The sequence below is a fragment of the Oncorhynchus gorbuscha genome, linkage group LG11 (assembly GCF_021184085.1).
Source record: "Oncorhynchus gorbuscha isolate QuinsamMale2020 ecotype Even-year linkage group LG11, OgorEven_v1.0, whole genome shotgun sequence".
NCBI classification, from domain to species: domain Eukaryota; kingdom Metazoa; phylum Chordata; class Actinopteri; order Salmoniformes; family Salmonidae; genus Oncorhynchus; species Oncorhynchus gorbuscha.
In genome coordinates this window covers 37,810,031-37,829,709 of record NC_060183.1, presented here as the reverse complement: position 1 = coordinate 37,829,709, position 19,679 = coordinate 37,810,031, and the positions used below count along the sequence as shown (strand labels likewise).

Sequence of the window (19,679 nt, the reverse complement as noted above, 5' to 3'; positions counted from 1 at the left end):
TGACCAGTTTCCCAGTCCTTGCTGATGAAAAACATCCACACAGTACGATGCTGCCACCACCATGCTTCAATGTGGGGATGGTTTTCTCAGGGTGATGAGAGGTGTAGGTTTTGCGCCAGACATAGTGTTTTCCTTGATGGCCAAAAAGCTACATTTTAGTCTCATCTGACCAGAGTACCTTCTTCCATATGTTTGGGGAGTCTCCCACATACCTTTTGGCAAACACCAAACGTGTTTGCTTATTTTTTTCTTTAAGCAATGGCTTTTTTCTGGCCACTCTTCCATAAAGCCCAGTTCTGTGGAATGTACGGCTTAAAGTGGTCCTATAGACAGATACGGTGGACCTTTGCAGCTCCTTCAGGCTTATCTTTGGTCTCTTTGTTGCCTCTCTGATTAATGCCCTCCTTGCCTGGTCCATGAGTTTTGGTGGACGGCCCTCTCTTGGCAGGTTTGCTGTGGTGCCATATTCTTTCAATTTTTTAATAATGGATTTAATGGAGCTCCATGGGATGTTCAAAGTGTTTGATATTTTTTTTATAACCCAACCCTGATCTGCACTTCTCCACAATTTTGTCCCTGACCTGTTTGGAGAGCTCCTTGGTCTTCATGGTGCCACTTGCTTGGTGATGCCCCTTGATTAGTAGTGTTGCAGACTCTGGGGCCTTTCGGAAACAGGTGTATATATGCTGAGATCATGTGACACTTAGATCGCACACAGGTGGACTTTATTTAACTAATTATGTGACTTCTGAAGGTAATTGGTTGCACCAGATCTTATTTAGGGGGTGAATACATGTGCATGCACCACTTTTCTGTTTTTTTATTTTTTATTTATCATTTCACTTCACCTATGTGGTCTATTTTCTGTATGTCCACTACATAAAATACAAATAAAAATGTATTTAAATTACAGGTTGTAATGCAACAAAATAGGAAAAACACCAAGCGGGATGAATACTTTTGCAAGGCACTATACGTGCACACCATGCGCAAGTTTGATGAAGAGTTAGTGTCGAGGGAATATGGCATCTTGTCTTATCCATGTATTGTCTCCCCAAGGCAGGAGGATTGGAATACGGGCGTAGCTTTGGGAGAGGGCCATGGATATATTTTCAAAGCTTACTGTGTCCCAGTGGAGTCCTGCTAACAACACTAGTGCTGCTGCTCTCTGCAGTAGCATAAATCATACACACAGATGTGCGCACAAACATGCGTATGCAAACCTACACACCTCAATACCTCCCCCCTCTATGTCCATGTAAAGACCAACTCATTTTATTTCCCCCTTAAACCCATTTCACTACCTCCGTTGGAAGAGAAAAAGACACACATAAACACAAAAACAACAGCGAAACAGATGTGATTGTGGTACCTTGTTCGTCCGCGTCGCTGTCCTCTCTCATCTGCGGGGAGGTGAGGGTGACCTTCAGGGTGAGTTTTGGCTCTGTCGTACTACACACCAAGATGGCTGCCTCTGGCACACAGCGCTGCACCTCATACTTGTCTTCGGTTAACTTCTGTTAGGGGTCAGAGGTCAATAACAGCAGGCGTTAGAGGTCAAGGGTTAAAGGTCACAGCCAGGACAAACTGCACTTGACCCTTGGCTTGGGTCATGACAATCTCAGCTGGTCTCAGTCCAGGCTGTGCAAGCCGTTAAGAGCAAGCCAAATAACCAACAGTGCATTACACACACACACACACACACACACACACACACACACACACACACACACACACACACACACACACACACACACACACACACACACACACACACACACACACACACACACACACACACACACACACACACACACACACTCAGACAATGCATTTACAAAGCAGATTATGAGAAGAGAGAGCGAGGGGGAGAATAAAAAGAAAGAAAGAAAAAAGGGCCCTGATTGAAAACAACATTGTTTGATGTGGAGGCTGAAAGCTAGTTCCGTCGCTATAATCCCTTGTATTAATGCCAGCCACACAATTACAATGTGCATGTCCTTTTTATGCATTCTTGCCACACACACAATTAGTGTGTGTGTGTGTGTGTGTGTGTGTGTGTGTGTGTGTGTGTGTGTGTGTGTGTGTGTGTGTGTGTGTGTGTGTGTGTGTGTGTGTGTGTGTGTGTGTGTGTGTGTGTGTGTGTGTGTGTGTGTGTCAGTCCTTTTTATTAATTCTCCTCTCATACAAGGGAAATCAATTACCTTTGGCCCCAGTGATCCGACTTAAGATCAGATGATGAATTTTAGAGTGTCAGCAGCACTCAGACAGCCATACACACACACACACACACACAAAGAGACATAAACCCGCACACAGACATAAAGCCACACACAAATACACTACCAAAGATACATAAAAAACACACACACAACCTCAAGGATACATAGCTAGTGTGTTGGCTGTTTAACTGTGCAGCGAGCCACACAGGACCAATCTGCAATCCATTACAATGTGATCTAAAGCACTGGGATGCTGACTCCCACTCATGACACTGGATGCCTCTCTGACTGGCTATTTAACATGGAGGGGGCCGGCAAGAGAAGAGAGGAAGGGAGAGGGAGAGGGGACCTTGGAAGAGGGGGAGAGAGGAGATGGGAAGGGCTTGGGGTAATAAGACAGAACCATAAATGTCCCACAAGTATCACACAACATTCCACTGATATATGGGAAAACAAGCCAAAATGTAGCTCTGATATGGCTATGAGCATGTGCTAACATGGAAATGTAGGCCTCAATTTAAACCAAGGCCAAGAAAATGCTGCTATGGGTGTACTGTGAACTCTACACCAAGCTACATGAGGCCATATATACACAGGCAGTCAGGAAAGCAAAGGCTAGCTTTTTCAAACAGAAATGTGCATCCTGTAGCACAACTCTGCTATCCTTCACCCAAATCCAGATTGCTGATGTTCTGAAAGAGCTGCAGAACCTGGACCCGTACAAATCAGCTGGACTAGACAATTTTATTATACCTTTATTTAAAATTTATTTAACTAGGCAAGTCAGTGGGTTAACTGCCTGTTCAGGGGAAGAACGACAGATTTGTACCTTGTCAGCTCGGTGATTTGAACTTGCAACCTTCCGGTTACTAGTCTGTCGCTCTAACCACTAGGCTACCATGCCGCCCCAAATCTGTATCCTCTCTTTCTAAAATTATTATTGCATCCCCTATATTACTAGCCTGTTCCAACCTCTCTTTAGTATCGTCTGAGATCCCTAAAGATTGGAAGGCTGCCGCGGACACTCTTGACCCAAACTGTTACAGACCTATATCTATCCTTCCCTGCCTTTCTAAGGTCTTCGATGTGATGGGCTATTAACAAGTGCAGGGAGTGAGGAACGTTGACAGGTGGCCTGCTCAATCAAAAGCCATGCAGGCATATCCTTCTGTCTCATCGCAGGTAAGCTTTCCCTCCAGAAAGACACAATGTTTAGATTAGCAGCCCAATAATACCGTTTAAAGTGAGGAAGGCCAAAGCCCCCCTCTATTTTGTACTTGCATAAATGCTTCTTTGAAATTCTGGCTGCCTTGTTATCCCATAAATATAGAGTTACTATTAAATCCAGTTTCTTAAAATAGCTTTGTGGTATGAAATTGGGTAGACATTGGAAGAGGTAAAGAAACCTGGGTAGGACAACCATTTTAATAGCGTTTATACGACCAACCAAGGACCAACCAAGGACCAACCAAGGACTCAACCAAGGCAGAGTTTTTCAAAAATCTATATTTTGTTTAAGCTGATATATTTGCATGTCCCAATTCGCTTTCAATAGCTGATCATGGTCTCTTGTCACTACAATGCCGAGGCTTGTGAACTTGTCCATCACTGTTCTAAACGGGGTAGATTGCAGAAATTGCATATCCACAGGCCGTGATATTGGCATCAACTCACTTTTTTGCCAGTTTATCTTGTAGCCAGAGAGGGAGCCAAATGTGTTTATCAAGTTAAGTAAGGGTGGAATAGAAGTTTTAGGTTTGGACAAAAACAAAAGAACACTGTCTGCATATAGGGAAATGTTGTGCTGTATGTCCTTTATTTTAACAGAAGCTATATCGGCACATGCCCGAATGCGAGTAGCAAGGGGTTCCATGGCTATAGCGAAGGGAGCAGGCGAAATAGGGCACCCCTGTCGGCACCCCTTGAACAAGCGGAATGACTGCAACATTTCTTGATTGGTTACCACGGACGCCATTGGGTGTGCATAAATAATTCTTATCCAATTAATAAATTCCTTTCCGAACCCAAAGTGCTCTAGAACCGACATCATATATTTCCACTCAAACAACAAACTTCCAGATGAGCTTCAATGCCATAGAGCACTCCTTCAGTGGCCTCCAACTGCTCTTAAATGCAAGTAAAACTAAATGCATGCTCTTCAACCGATCACTGCCCACACCTGCCCGCCAGTCTAGCATCACTACTCTGAACGGTTCTGACTTAGAATACGTGGACAACTACAAATACCTCGGTGTCTGGTTAGACTGTACACTCTCCTTCCAGACGTACATTAAGTATGTCCAATCCAAAATTAAATCCAGAATAAGCTTCCTATTTCACAACAAAGCATCCTTCACTCATGCTGCCAAATATACCCTTGTAAAACTGACTATCCTACCGATCCTTGACTTCGGCGATGTCATTTACAAAATAGCCTCCAACACTCTACTCAGCAAATTGGATGTAGTCTATCACAGTGCCATCCATTTTGTCACCAAAGCCCCATATACTACCCACCACTGTGCCCTGTATGCTCTCGTTGTCTGGCCCTCGCTTCATATTCGACACCAAACCCACTGGCTCCAGATAATCTATAAAAGTCTTTGCTAGGTAAAGCCCCGCCTTATCACAGCTCACTGGTCATCATAGCAGCACCCACTCGTAGCACGTGCTCCAGCAGGTATATTTCACTGGTCATCCCCAAAGCCAACTCCTCCTTTGGCCGCCTTTCCTTCCAGTTCACTGCTGCCAATGACTGGAACAAATTGCAAAAATCACTGAAGCTGGAGTCTTATATCTCCCTCACTAACTTTAAACATAAAGCTGCCGGAGCAGCTTACCGATCACTGTACCTGTACACAGCCAATCTGTAAATAGCCCTCCCAACTACCTCATCCCCATATTGTTTTTTTTGCTATTTATTGCCTTACCTCCCTAATCTTACTACACACACTGTACACCGATTGTTCTACTGTGTGATTGACTGTACATTTGTTTATCCCATGTGTAAGTCTGTGTTGTTTGTGTCACACTGCTTTTCTTTATCTTGGCCAGGGCGCATCTTGCTTTATCTTGGCCAGTTGTAAATGAGAACATGTTCTCAAATGGCCTACCTGGTTAAATAACGTGAAATAAATAAATACAAATAATATTGTGTTGAGGATTAGGAAGTATACCGTGGCAGTTCCTATGAGTATACCAGTTCATGTAGCTAAGGTTAACCATTGAACTAGATGTATGCTCACGCAAGCATGTATTTGTGTTTTCCGTTGCTACCGCAGGGGGGGCAGGGGGATGTAAGAAGGACTGACTTTGGTCCGGCGTTACAAAACCCGATCTAGCCAGACCTTCTGCGCACAGGCACCGAGTGTCTCCTATCTACAGGTGGAGAATACACAAGTCCAATATAGTACAGACTGCTGAATGAATGGGTTCCATAGCACAGAGCAGTGTGTGTGTCAGGGTTTCTGTGGCGCCGGACAACGTGACCGGGAAGATTTTAATTTACAGGCCATTTGACAAATTTACCGGACTCATTTGCATATAACCCATTAGGGCATCCACCCGCTGTGCTTAGAATGAGAGAAATCACATTTAAATTATGGTAATTCATCTTAACAGAACATGCAACTCCTGTAATAAAACATCATTTTCAAAACATTTGCCAAAATGCAATTCACAGAAGAACACCATTCTAAACAGCACACCTGATGCCAGCAGTTAAATACATGACAGAGATGAAACTCTCAGTTAGAAACGTAAAAAGTGGGAGAATCTAAAGATGTAGCTAATATAACTAGGATTGTGCCTTCGGCTTCTGGACAACGAAAGAAAGTTGATTTGAAAACCAATAGAACAGGAGAGAAATCCTGTTTTCAATGGCATACGAGGAAGTCTTTACAAAATAATTGCCTGCACATTTCCATGGTAGGATTTTTAATAGGCTACTTTGAAACAAGGTAAGAAAGACGAATCAAATCAAATCAAATCAAATTTATTTATATAGCCCTTCGTACATCAGCTGATATCTCAAAGTGCTGTACAGAAACCCAGCCTAAAACCCCAAACAGCAAACAATGCAGGTGTAAAAGCACGGTGGCTAGGAAAAACTCCCTAGAAAGGCCAAAACCTAGGAAGAAACCTAGAGAGGAACCGGGCTATGTGGGGTGGCCAGTCCTCTTCTGGCTGTGCCGGGTAGAGATTATAACAGAACATGACCAAGATGTTCAAATGTTCATAAATGACCAGCATGGTCAAATAATAATAAGGCAGAACAGTTGAAACTGGAGCAGCAGCACAGTCAGGTGGACTGGGGACAGCAAGGAGCCATCATGTCAGGTAGTCCTGGGGCACGGTCCTAGGGCTCAGGTCCTCCAAGAGAGAGAAAGAAAGAAAGAGAGAATTAGAGAGAGCATATGTGGGGTGGCCAGTCCTCTTCTGGCTGTGCCGGGTGGAGATTATAACAGAACGTGGCCAAGATGTTCAAATGTTCATAAATGACCAGCATGGTTGAATAATAGTAAGGCAGAACAGTTGAAACTGGAGCAGGAGCATGGCCAGGTGGACTGGGGACAGCAAGGAGTCCTCATGTCAGGTAGTCCTGAGACATGGTCCTAGGGCCCAGGCCAGTTGAAACTGGAGCAGCAGCATGGCCAGGTGGACTGGGGACAGCAAGGAGTCATCATGTCAGGTAGTCCTGGGGCATGGTCCTAGGGCTCAGGTCCATCCTGAGACAAGGCCGAGTATAGCCCACAAAGATCTCCGACACGGTACAACCCAAGGGGGGAACCCGGACAGGCCGACCACAACAGTGAATCAACCCACCCAGGTGAAGCACCCCCCAGGGACGGCACGAGAGAGCCCCAGCAAGCCAGTGACTCAGCCCCGTAACAGGGTTAGAGGCAAAGAATCCCAGTGAAAAGAGGGGAACCGGCCAGGCAGAGACAGCAAGGGCGGTTCGTTGCTCCAGAGCCTTTCCGTTCACCTTCCCACTCCTGGGCCAGACTACACTCAATCATATGATCCACTGAAGAGATGAGTCTTCAGTAAAGACTTAAAGGTTGAGACCGAGTTTGCGTCTCTGACATGGGTAGGCAGACCGTTCCATAAAAATGGAGCTCTATAGGAGAAAGCCCTGCCTCCAGCTGTTTGCTTAGAAATTCTAGGGACAATTAGGAGGCCTGCGTCTTGTGACCGTAGCGTACGTGTAGGTATGTACGGCAGGACCAAATCAGAGAGGTAGGTAGGAGCAAGCCCATGTAATGCTTTGTAGGTTAGCAGTAAAACCTTGAAATCAGCCCTTGCTTTGACAGGAAGCCAGTGTAGAGAGGCTAGCACTGGAGTAATATGATCAAATTTTTTGGTTCTAGTCAGGATTCTAGCAGCCGTATTTAGCACTAACTGAAGTTTATTTAGTGCTTTATCCGGGTAGCCGGAAAATAGAGCATTGCAGTAGTCTAACCTAGAAGTGACAAAAGCATGGATTAATTTTTCTGCATCATTTTTGGACAGAAAGTTTCTGATTTTTGCAATGTTACGTAGATGGAAAAAAGCTGTCCTCGAAATGGTCTTGATATGTTCTTCAAAAGAGAGATCAGGGTCCAGAGTAACGCCGAGGTCCTTCACAGTTTTATTTGAGACGACTGTACAACCATTAAGATTAATTGTCAGATTCAACAGAAGATCTCTTTGTTTCTTGGGACCTAGAACAAGCATCTCTGTTTTGTCCGAGTTTAATAGTAGAAAGTTTGCAGCCATCCACTTCCTTATGTCTGAAACACATGCTTCTAGCGAGGGCAATTTTGGGGCTTCACCATGTTTCATTGAAATGTACAGCTGTGTGTCATCCGCATAGCAGTGAAAGTTTACATTATGTTTTCGAATAACATCCCCAAGAGGTAAAATATATATTGAAAACAATAGTGGTCCTAAAACAGAACCTTGAGGAACACCGAAATGTACAGTTGATTTGTCAGAGGACAAACCATTCACAGAGACAAACTGATATCTTTCCGACAGATAAGACCTAAACCAGGCCAGAACATGTCCGTGTAGACCAATTTGGGTTTCCAATCTCTCCAAAAGAATGTGGTGATCGATGGTATCAAAAGCAGCACTAAGGTCTAGGAGCACGAGGACAGATGCAGAGCCTCGGTCCGATGCCATCAAAATGTCATTTACCACCTTCACAAGTTTACAAGGCCGACGAGCCTCACAATATGAAGTAAAAAGTTCAGGTTGCAAATCACTTAAGTAGATGCGTACTGCTTCCAGCTCACATTGCAAAATGATGGGTGACGCACTGATGTAGCCTGCCTACCGTTGCCTATGCACCTGAATGGCGAATGGGAGAGGCGCTTCAATTACCAGCTGAGAAACAAAGAGTTGCTCTTAATCGCGGTCACAACATTTTTTTTTTTAAACACGCGATTGCATTTAGAATTGTTGCGCAATGACGGAGCTTTATAAAAACCCACGTTTCACTCCCGCAGCAACGAGCTGATTGAGGAGCTGCAGTAGCAGCTCGTGTGCCGTCTGACAAGTGATATTCCCCTCAAAATAGGTACGCTGTGAGCAAGTGATACATAAGATGCATGACGACTAACGAAAATACACACAATTAAATTCCACTACATTTAGCATAGACTGATAAGCACGAGGGCCAAATGTATTACATCGAGTGATATTTCCATTAACGAATAAAAAATATTATTTTGTCTACTCGAAGATAGCTGGGCTGGCTGTCAGTAAACAATTTGAGGTTTACTTAGAAGCAATGCAAATATCAAGGTAATATCAATATCAAGCTATAAGGACACTCAATCATAGTTTTGAATGGTAAGTTTACAAACATATGTTATAATTAATATAATTGAAACTTGTATCTCATTATGGTGAAACAGATTTGGCTCATTAATCTATATGGTCCAAATAATGGTGAGCCACACTTCTTTGAAAATATACATTGTAGAATAATAGCGAAGACATCAAATATTATGAAATAACAAATATGGAATCATGTAGTAACCAAAAAGGGATAGTTTTTTCCTGTCGGAAGCAATTGTATTTATTCAAGTTTTTGCTTTTCTTTTTTTTTTTTGGGGGCGTCAAGCCGTCAATTGCCTGCTAACTGAAACCCTGGTGTTTGTGTGTTTGTGTGCATCTGTCTCTTTCATATCTCTTACTTGTATCTGCAGGGGCAGGTTGTCACAGACAGTGCACAGCAGTGCATCAGTGGGTTTCTCTCTACACATCAGCACCAGCTCCAGATCCATGTCCTGTTTGATGAGCAGCCCTTTAGCCACCAGGCCGATCCTCATCACCCCACACAGCACACCTCCACCGGGCTCCCTGAGGACAACAGGCAGCTGGGTTACACTTAAAACATGGGATAGGTTAACTAACCAACTAACTACCTAAACTACATAAACTGTACTACTACATGAGTTATTAGAGAAAACAGATAAATGTCAAGTCGTAAATAGAATTCCATAATATCAAGGCTCAACATTTCCCAATATCTGGAAATAGAAAATAGCCCATACAAAATGACTGTCGACCTGGCAGACACGCAACAGAACACCAGAGGCCTATATCGCAGCGCGCATCAGTCGGGAACCCCACCTGCAGCTGCTGTCTGTGCAGTCATCTGGGCTGGCACTGGGACTAACGTCGGGGTCGTCGTTAAGGTCGTCGTCATGGTCAGCACTACCATCCTCTGTCATTGTGCTGTCTGTGGGGTTCGGCTGGCCGTCTGTCTGGCCGGCTGCTGCGTCTGCCTGGCTGTTAATCTGCACCGATTGGACATTGCTCTGGTCTATCCAATCAGAGACGTGTTTGAGGGCACCCTCCACGGTGGACACCAGGGTCTGGACCGCCTCCAGTTCAGACGACGATGGGTAGATGGTGGAGTGTTTGGCCATGACGTGACGGTCATCATTACCGAACGAACGGAAGGACCTCTTTAGGGGGGAGAGAAGAGGTAAAGAAAAAGAGAGAAAGATAGATAAGAGGGAGAGAGAGCGGAGGATGGAAGGAGAGTCAGTTAGAAACACCACAGTGAACAGTACAAACACACCCCTCTGTTTCCAAACTATTTCTCTATTTTCTATTTCTTGCAAACACAGTCAGTCTTGTTAGTAGTTCCAAGGGCACCTCTGGAGAAAAGCATTCAGCAGCAGATTAAACTTTAATCAATCAAACTCACCTCAGCTTCAACGGATGGCCAAACAAACGTCTGCCCAGGTAACATATCCTCTAACAGCCCTGTCTGCTCTGCTCTGTTCACACCCTGTCCTGTGCTGCTGCTCCCTGCAACCGGCCGTATTGTAGTTCACTATGGAGAGGCCACTACTGGCAACTTGAATCCCATTTGCACGCTCACACACACCTCTCACCACACCCCTGTCAAACTGAACTATCTCCTGGAGCAGAGCCGGGGAGACGCAGCCAGCATTAAAACGTCTGTCAACACTTTGATCTCTCAGTGTGTGTGTGTGTGTGTGTGTGTGTGTGTGTGTGTGTGTGTGTGTGTGTGTGTGTGTGTGTGTGTGTGTGTGTGTGTGTGTGTGTGTGTGTGTGTGTGTGTGTGTGTGTGTGTGTGTGTGTGGTTAATAACTTGACATCCCTTGACTTTTTTCCACATGTTTTTTTCGTGTTAAACCTAGAATTTAGAATGAATTAAATTGAGATTTTGCATCACTGGCCCACTCACAGTAACACAATATGAATACTGGTACTCAGTGATGTGTTGGATTTGCCCCAAACATACCGCTTTGTATTCAGGACATAAAGTTCATTTCTTTGTAATATGTTTTGCAGTTTTACTTTACTATCTTATCACAAACATGATTGCCTTCATTTGTTTGGACCCCAGGAGGAGTTGTTGCTGCTTTGGCCCTCAGCACCTCCATCTGCAACTGGATCCTGGACTACCCAAGGTGGTAAGGGTAGGCAACAACACATCTGCCACGCTGATCCTCACCACTCAGGGGTACGTGCTTAGTCCCCTCCTGTACTCCCTGTTCACCCCCGACTGCGTGTCCAGGCACGACTCCAACACCATCATTATGTTTTTGAAAAGTATAATGGTCAAATCTTGCACAATCCAGGTGTGGAATGTGCTTAGAGAATTACCCAGAAAGACAGCTGTAATCACTGCCAAATGTGCTTCTACAAAGTATTGACTCAGGGTTGTGAATACTTACATAAATGAGATATTCCTTTTTATTTTTTAAACTCTGTCTAAAAAACAGTGTGTGTGTAGATGGGTGAGAAAAACAACAACAATTGAATCCATTTTGAATTCAAGATGTAACTCAACAAAATGTGGAATAAGTCGAGGGGTATGAATACTTTCTGAAGGCACTGCCAGCACATGCATCATCCTTATGGGTGGGAAATCAATTTAAAGCCAATGACAGTCTCCATCTGATGGCAGCGACCCCAGCACCTCACACTGTCTGCCCCCTCTCCTAACCATCCTCAATCAAGTCGAATTCAATTCCATCCTAACCTCCCTGACTCCCCCACCTCATCTAATTCAATCAAGCAACCAGCTCTCAGCCTCCCCCTGACTCACCCGCACTGCTAAGGGGGAGGAGGGAACAGCAGTGCTGGGGGAACTGGCCACATTATCTTATCTATTTCAAATTCATATCTCTACATTTTACATCTTATTATTATTATCATATATTCCCAGTTTTATCCCCAATTTCTCCCCAATTTCGTGGTATCCAATTGGTACAGTCTTGTCTCACCACTGAAACTCCCGTATGGACTCAGGAGAGGCGAAGGTCGAGAGCCGTGCCTCCTCCAAAACACAATGCCCACTTAACCCGGAAGCCAGCTGCACCAATGTGTCGGAGGAAACACCGTACACCTGGCAACCGTGTCAGTGTGCAACGCACCCGGCCAGCCACAAGAGTCGCTAGTGCGCGATGGGACAAGGACATCCTGCCGGCCAAACCCTCCCATAACCCGGACGATGCTGGGCCAATTATGCGCCACTCCATGGGTCTCCCGGTCGCGGCCGGCTGCGACATATCCTGGACTCGAACCCAGAATCTCTAGTGGCACAGGTAGCACCGCGATGCAGTGCCTTAGACCACTGCTCCACTCATCCCAAATCAAATCAAAGTTTATTTGTCACGTGCGCGCCGCATACAACAGGTGTAGACCTTACAGTGAAATGCTTACTTACAAGCTCTAACCAACAGTGCAAAAAAGTATAGATGAACAATAGGTAGGTAAAGAAATAAAAACAACAGTAAAAAGACAGTGAAAAATAACAGTAGCGAGGCTATGTACATGTCTACACTTTAGTCATTTAGCAGACGCTCTTATCTAGAGCGACTTACAATTAGTGCATTCATCTTAAGATAGCTGGGTGAGACAACCACATATCACAATCGCCATCCGTACGTACGTACATTTTCCCTAAATAAAGGAGCAAAGGCAGTGCTCGTAGGAAAATACATTTATTTGAAATAAAAACATGGCTCCTCTGCTCCACATCAAATCCCTTTGTATATCCAAATCCACTCCGTTCGTGCCACTTGGTGTAGCCTAACAAGTATGACAAGTTTAGCAAGACATGTTTGACATCTTATCTGCTCCATAACATTAGCAACCTATTTAGATTCAGTGTTAATCGACGACTTTACGTGATTTGATTTTATCACCATCAAGTGCACATGTCTTACTCAATCCTCCTCACCCAAACACTGCTTGTGTCCTGACCTTTAGAGTAGCAGAGAGGATGACATGACGCCTCCTATCAATCCTCTAGAAATCGCTGCCACAGCAGAACAGAAGTAGCAAACTCCATCCTAATTACACAATGACATTTTCCAGACGACGAAGGCAGGACAGAAACGGGACTCTGCTTCCACAAAGGTCAATGGAATTTTTGTTCTAATCAGGAGTAACACTGCAGCCTTTTCATTCCATCCCTATTTGGGTGCACATGCTGTGTTAGTGTTTTTCCTTTTATAAATGAAGAGGAGAGACTGTGTGTGTGTGTGTGTGTGTGTGTGTGTGTGTGTGTGTGTGTGTGTGTGTGTGTGTGTGTGTGTGTGTGTGTGTGTGTGTGTGTGTGTGTGTGTGTGTGTGTGTGTGTGTGTGTGTGTGTGTGTGTGTGTGTGTGTGTGTGTGTGTGTGATACAGCATGCATAGCGGAGGTCAATTATCCTGCTCTACCATTAGTCTCCACTCATACATTCTAATATTATATCACAGTGTTTGTTTGTGTGTGTGTCTTCCTGCTCTGTGCAGTGCTGTGTTTAACAGGCTCCCAGTAGTAGAGTTTATGAGGCTTTTTTAATGTGAGCCATAACAGTTATAAAACACTATAAAACACCAATAAAAGCTGCAGGAACCCGGGTTTAAGGGCCACAAAGGTGTACTGTAGGTGTTGCCCCTCCCCACACTGCAGGTGAATCTGTTGCCTTTATAATCTGATACAACCTTTACAAGCTAGCTAGGCTAGCCTCATGATGAGCTTGTGGGCTTTTATATTAGACACAGGCATGGGGACCAAGCTGATAATTCTACTTACACACAAATACACACACACACACACTGATTACTTGGTGAATGAGACGTCGCTGCAGCACAATGGCCCTGCATGAGACTAATGAGTTTCAGCTACCTCACTGTGACACACACACACCGTCTCGTAGCACATGCTCGGTTTATCCCACCTCGTTGTCACACACACACTCCGTCTCGCACACACTCCGTCTCGCAGATAGCTGTCGTCGTCAAGGGCCCCGCCCTCCAGCCCGCCATGAGTCCCAGAGGTCCCTCATGCAATATGTTAGCGAGACGTCTATCCAATCAAAAGCAGGATGGGAAGTAAATGAATTAGAAATTAGTTTACTATCACCGAGGATTGAAGAGCACACCTCCCGAGACTGGAGAATTAGCTGAAATACAGGAATTCTGCTCAATTTGAACACACCAAAACTTCAAAATGAATTTAAAAAGTACAATTTAAACTGAAATAGGCTGTATTCTTGCACTTCATAGGTGTGGTATAAATAATGTATAAGGACGAGCTACTAGAAGAGCCTGGAAGGGCCTTAAACGTTTCCCACCACAGCACATACTATTAGTAATATTGTCCACAGATACTCTACATTAGAAATGTTTAATGCCTTTTGGAACAGAGTTGAAATAGTAGTCCACTGGGAGTCGTCATCACTTGGCCACACACAATGCGGTTTGGCTACACTATATATATATATATATATATACACACACACACACACACACACACACCTACACAATGTGGTTTGGCTACACTATCTATATATCTATATATAAACATATATATATATATACACACACACCTACACACCTACATACACACACACACACACACACACACCCAGACCTGTCAGCTAGTCTGGTATCAATGCCACACAGGAGACTACTGTCAACAATCTACTACACAAAGGGGAGTGGACTGGCCTCAGTCTGACTAACTATCCCACAAATATCAATAACGTATAGCCTACTACTACTTTCACAGCCATAGGTGTGAGTGGAGGGGAAGAGACAGGCACGAGCTTAAGGTAAAACAGAGAACTGTCCCTCACTTGCCTACTGTGTTAAAGCAGTCTCATCAACAGTCCAGAGACACTCATTCAACTATATCTACAGGCAAACCTGCTCCGGAGTGCTCAGGACCTCAGACTGGGGCGAAGGTTCACCTTTCAACAGGACAACGACTATAAGCACACAGACAAGACAACGCAGGAGTGGCTTCGGGACAAGTCTCTGAATGTCCTTGAGTGGCCCAGCCAGAGCTCGGACTTGAAACCAATCTAACATCTCTGGAGAGACCTGAAAATAGCTGTGCAGCGACGTTCCCCATCCAGCCTGACAGAGCTTGAGAGGATCTGCAGAGAAGATTGGGAGAAACTCCCCAAATACAGGTTTGCCAAGCTTGTAGCGTCATACCCCAGAAGACTCGAGGCTGTAATCGCTGCCAAAGGTGCTTCAACAAAGTACTGAGTAAAGGGTCTGAATACTTATGTAAATGTGATATTTCAGTATTTAATTTGTTATACATTTCTGAAAACCTGTTTTTGCTTTTGTCATTATGGGGTATTGCATGTAGATTGATAAGGGGGGGGAGTATATGATCAATTTCAGAATAAGGCTATAACGTAACAAAATATATCTGTGAGAGATGACAGTGTGTACATGAGGGGTCGACATTCACGGCTGCCCGCTGGCCCGGGGAGGTTGTGGAATCCCTCTGGGCCAGTCGATCATCCTGTCAGTGGCCCGCTTGGGCCAGTGAACAAAATATTGTAATAATGTGAGATTTTATCTAGGCTATATAATTGATTTTTTATTTATTTTTTTTATTAAAAAGGGATGAATTCCAGAAGCTGCGAATTCATTATGTCCATTACTTAACACACACAACGCAAGCCGCACACATATAGTCTAGTTTGAGATAATCTGTCGGGCAGAGAAATTGCGCAGCTCTCCATCAGTTGGTTGTTGAAGATCGACAGCCGTAGGGGTAAGAAAGCCGTAGGAAAGATGTTCCAAGTTATGATATCCACAGGTAAATGCCAAGGAAAGAATGGGTATGCAAACCAGGTATTTCAAAAGTTAAAAGTCTCGGTGGAAGATTTGCGATGCGAAATTCAGTCGTCATGCCACGGAATAGCCTACCTTAAAAATCAGACAAGAGTTCCATAACAAAGGGAAACCTGTTTCCTTCTTGCTTTTTCATCACACGTGATACCCTTAAATAACTCTTCCAACATCTCAAATGGCAAGACTGACTAGTTACCACATGGACAGACTTCATTCGTGTGTTTGTGTCATGAGCATCTGCCGGTGGCAACGGCCACCTTATTCTGACATATATTAGAATGTCAAAATAAGGTACATGTCAATAAGGTACAGGCCTATAAATAAATAAAAAGCATTATTGTTAAAGTGGTAATGCATACTTTTTTTGTTTGTTATATCTGGAGTACTTCTCCTGTCCTATTCGGTGTCCTGTGTGAATCTAAGTGTGCGTTCTCTAATTCTCTCCTTCTCTCTTTCTTTCTCTCTCTCAGAGGACCTGAGCCCTAGGACCATGCCCCAGGACTACCTGACATGATGACTCCTTGCTGTCCCCAGTCCACCTGGCCGTGCTGCTGCTCCAGTTTCAACTGTTCTGCCTTATTATTATTCGACCATGCTGGTCATCTATGAACATTTGAACATCTTGGCCATGTTCTGTTATAATTTCCACCCGGCACAGCCAGAAGAGGACTGGCCACCCCACATAGCCTGGTTCCTCTCTAGGTTTCTTCCTAGGTTTTGGCCTTTCTAGGGAGTTTTTCCTAGCCACTGTGCTTCTACACCTGCATTTCTTGCTGTTTGGGGTTTTAGGTTGGGTTTCTGTACAGCACTTTGAGATATCAGCTGATGTACGAAGGGCTATATAAATACATTTTATGGAGAGTTTTATTCTATTACAACAAATATAAAACGTAGATCCTTGACAATTACAATTAAACGTTTGACAAAGTCCTTGCAAGTCCTTGAATTTGACTTGCCAATGTCTGCATGAACCCCGAGTAGGCTACTTGCTCAGCCCAAATGAAAATAGAATCACCTGCTGTTGAAAAACGATGCGCGCATCATTCGCTTTCCTGCCAGATCTTAACCCAGGCCAGAATCTTTTTTTCCATCCGGGCAAGTAACTTTCAGCTGGCATAGGCCTGGTGTCCCACTGGCAAACGCACCTGAATGTCGAGCCCTGTACATGTTTTTGTGTTCACATTGCGGACTCCGCGGAGGGAGTATGTTCCCGCTTGACACAGACGTCAATTCAAGTGTCAATTCAACGTCTAGTCCACGTTTCACTGAAATAAACGCGGAAGCAACGTTGATTCAACCAGTGTGTGTGTGTGTGTGTGTGTGTGTGTGTGTGTGTGTGAACGTGTGTGTGTGTGAACGTGTGTGTGTGTGAACGTGTGCCAACTACCCAGAGTGTTGACCTTTGCTCTCCCCTTGCTCCTGCAATTACACCACACCAATTACAACCACGACACATAAACACAATAGACGGCTTACTACACGTGGTGCTCTGCTGTATAGTGAATGTGCTCTGCCCTCCAATAATAAACATCTTCAGTCCAATGTACAGTATGCAATGCACACTCCAAGTCGTTGCTATATACCCACTTACTGGTCTGGGAGCGCTGTTTCCCCTCGCTATTCCACCATAAACTGGCGAAACAAGTGTGCAGACCAGGAGATTGTGTGTGCGTGTACGGTACACAACAACTAGTGTGTAGTGAGAGCAGGGCGAGAGAGTGTTGTTGGTCTGTTTGGAACAATATGCACACCACAGGAGGTTGGTGGCACCTTAATTGGGGAGGACGGGCTCGTGGCAATGGCTGGAGACGGAATCAGTGGAAGGGCATCAAACACGTGGTGTCCGTGTGTTCGATGATTCCATCCGCTCGGCGCCAGCCATTACTATGAGCCCGTCCTCCCCTTCGGGCAGCCTCTGCTGACAGACACGCCACTGTTCAGTGATGCGTGTAGCACCAGTGTAAAGCACAGAGGTGTGTAATCATGTCTGTATGCGCACACAATTTGTGTGAGCGTGCCACACATGTGGAGTGTGTGTCGCAAACACTTGCGTGTGTCATGCCTGTGCAGAGTGTGTGTCGCGTGGCCTTAACGATTGCTGAGTGCACGGCGAGAAAGGCTGTGCGTGGTGAATGCATCGTTTGGGACAGAAGAGCGACAAGGCAGAGAGAGGAGAGGGGTACGATCAGCCCCAGGCAGATTGCATTAAAAATTCATCCTGTGATTTACCAGCACTGCGCTTGGCAGCTCTTGCACAAAAGATGGCCCCGTTTTATTGTTTTTTTTTAACAGCCTTTCAAATTAACACACACGTGCACAGGCGCAAACACATGCGCACACACAGACTTGCGCAGGGCAGGCACACGCACACCGCATCTTAAGAGTAGGAGTGCTGACCTCGGATCGGTTTGGCCTTTTAAATCATAAAGAATTGGGAGGCGGGACCTGATCCTTGATCAGCACTTTCAGACACTTCTGGAATACAGGCCCAGGTAGCCGAGCTAATGATATTCATTTCTGCTCTTTGCCTCTCGTAATGTGACCGTGTTCAGTATTAGTGTTTATGGGCTGCAGTAAAGGGTTATGGCTTCAGGGTGTGTTAGAGATCCGCTGACTTTGCCTTGTCTCCGAGTGCCATTTAACTGACTACCTGGGCAGAGCAAAGCTGACAAGGAACTGAGGATTAACAAGGTCGCCCCGCCGTCCCTGGAGATAGATAGAGATGGAGATCCTAGAGGGATTGTGTGTGCGTGTGTCTGTGCTTATATATATATATATATCTGGGTGTGTACACACGGAGGGAAAATCCAATGAAAAGACAATAAGGAAGCAGAGCACTGTGCTGTGGCTTTGCAGTGCAGAGTGTTTGAGCTCCAAGGTCATCCCCACTCTCCTTACCAGCCCAGCTAGCGTTAGCACGGCCCTCATCATCGAGGGTTATTTATGAACACCCTCCGCCTCCCCTCCCACCCCGTCCACCCCTCCAGTTTTTAATAATTCATGGTGCTGCCTGCACTCCCCTGAGGCTCAACTCCAGAGTCAGGGGTAGGGACCATTAATCAATCCCTGATCTCTCTCTTCTCTTCCTCCACCTCTCTCTGTCCCTTGTTCTCTTCCTCTTCTTTCTAATTCCCCTCTCTCTCTCCTTCCTCTGACTCCCTACCTTATCCTCTCTTTCTCCCTGTTCATCTCCTCTCTCTCGTTCCCCCCCCCCCTCTCTCTTTGCTGATGTTCAATAGTGCTACATCATCAGGCAGACTTCTTCTCACAGACACACAGCAATCGGCACTGCAATGTTTCACGGTGGCACTACTCAGATCGACCTCTCTTGGCCCAACTGGTCCAACTGGTCCTTTACTGCTCAGAGTAATATTACACACCTCCCACCTTCCCCTTGCCTGCAGCCAACCTCACTGTGTCTTCACTGTGACGTTACCACAATCAAATCCAATTGCATTTGTCATTTCATTTGTCGTTTCACATTACAGTGAAACGCTTACTTACAAGCTCCTAAACAACAATGCAGCTTAAATAAATAAAATACATTTAAAAAAAAGACTTAACAAAAATGAAATAAATAACAATAAGAACTAAAAAAGTAACAAATAATTCATCTTAGTAAGAATCCATGGCGGCCTTTTGCCAGGCCGTCATTGTAAATAAGAATTTGTTCTTAATTGACCTGCCTGGTAAAATATGTTAAATAAATATAAAAAATATATATGTTGAAGATATTCAACAGACTTCCCGGTTTGTGATCTACTGAGCAAGCACTGCATTGAGCTGTATGTACGTATGCCTACTGTAGAAAATAGCCCCAGCTTTCATGGTGTAACA

General features: G+C 44.8%; 1 protein-coding gene across 6 annotated transcripts in view; it reads right to left on the bottom strand.

The window, feature by feature from the left end:
• LOC124048585 (spermatid perinuclear RNA binding protein) overlaps nt 1-19,679 on the bottom strand; it is a 137,899-nt gene that overhangs the window by 37,760 nt on the left and 80,460 nt on the right. For 2 of the 6 annotated variants that reach the window (XM_046369521.1, XM_046369520.1), the window contains exons 1-4: nt 10,429-10,651; nt 9,846-10,183; nt 9,407-9,572; nt 1,373-1,517 (exon numbers count right to left, since the gene is read on the bottom strand). In XM_046369521.1, coding sequence (XP_046225477.1) covers nt 1,373-1,517; nt 9,407-9,572; nt 9,846-10,183; nt 10,429-10,473 — 694 coding nt within the window. In that variant the 5' untranslated portion in view covers nt 10,474-10,651. Of the gene's footprint in view, nt 1-1,372; nt 1,518-9,406; nt 9,573-9,845; nt 10,184-10,428; nt 10,652-19,679 lie in introns of those variants that run through there. The other 4 variants (XM_046369523.1, XM_046369522.1, XM_046369518.1 and 1 more) reach the window with 3 other exon arrangements.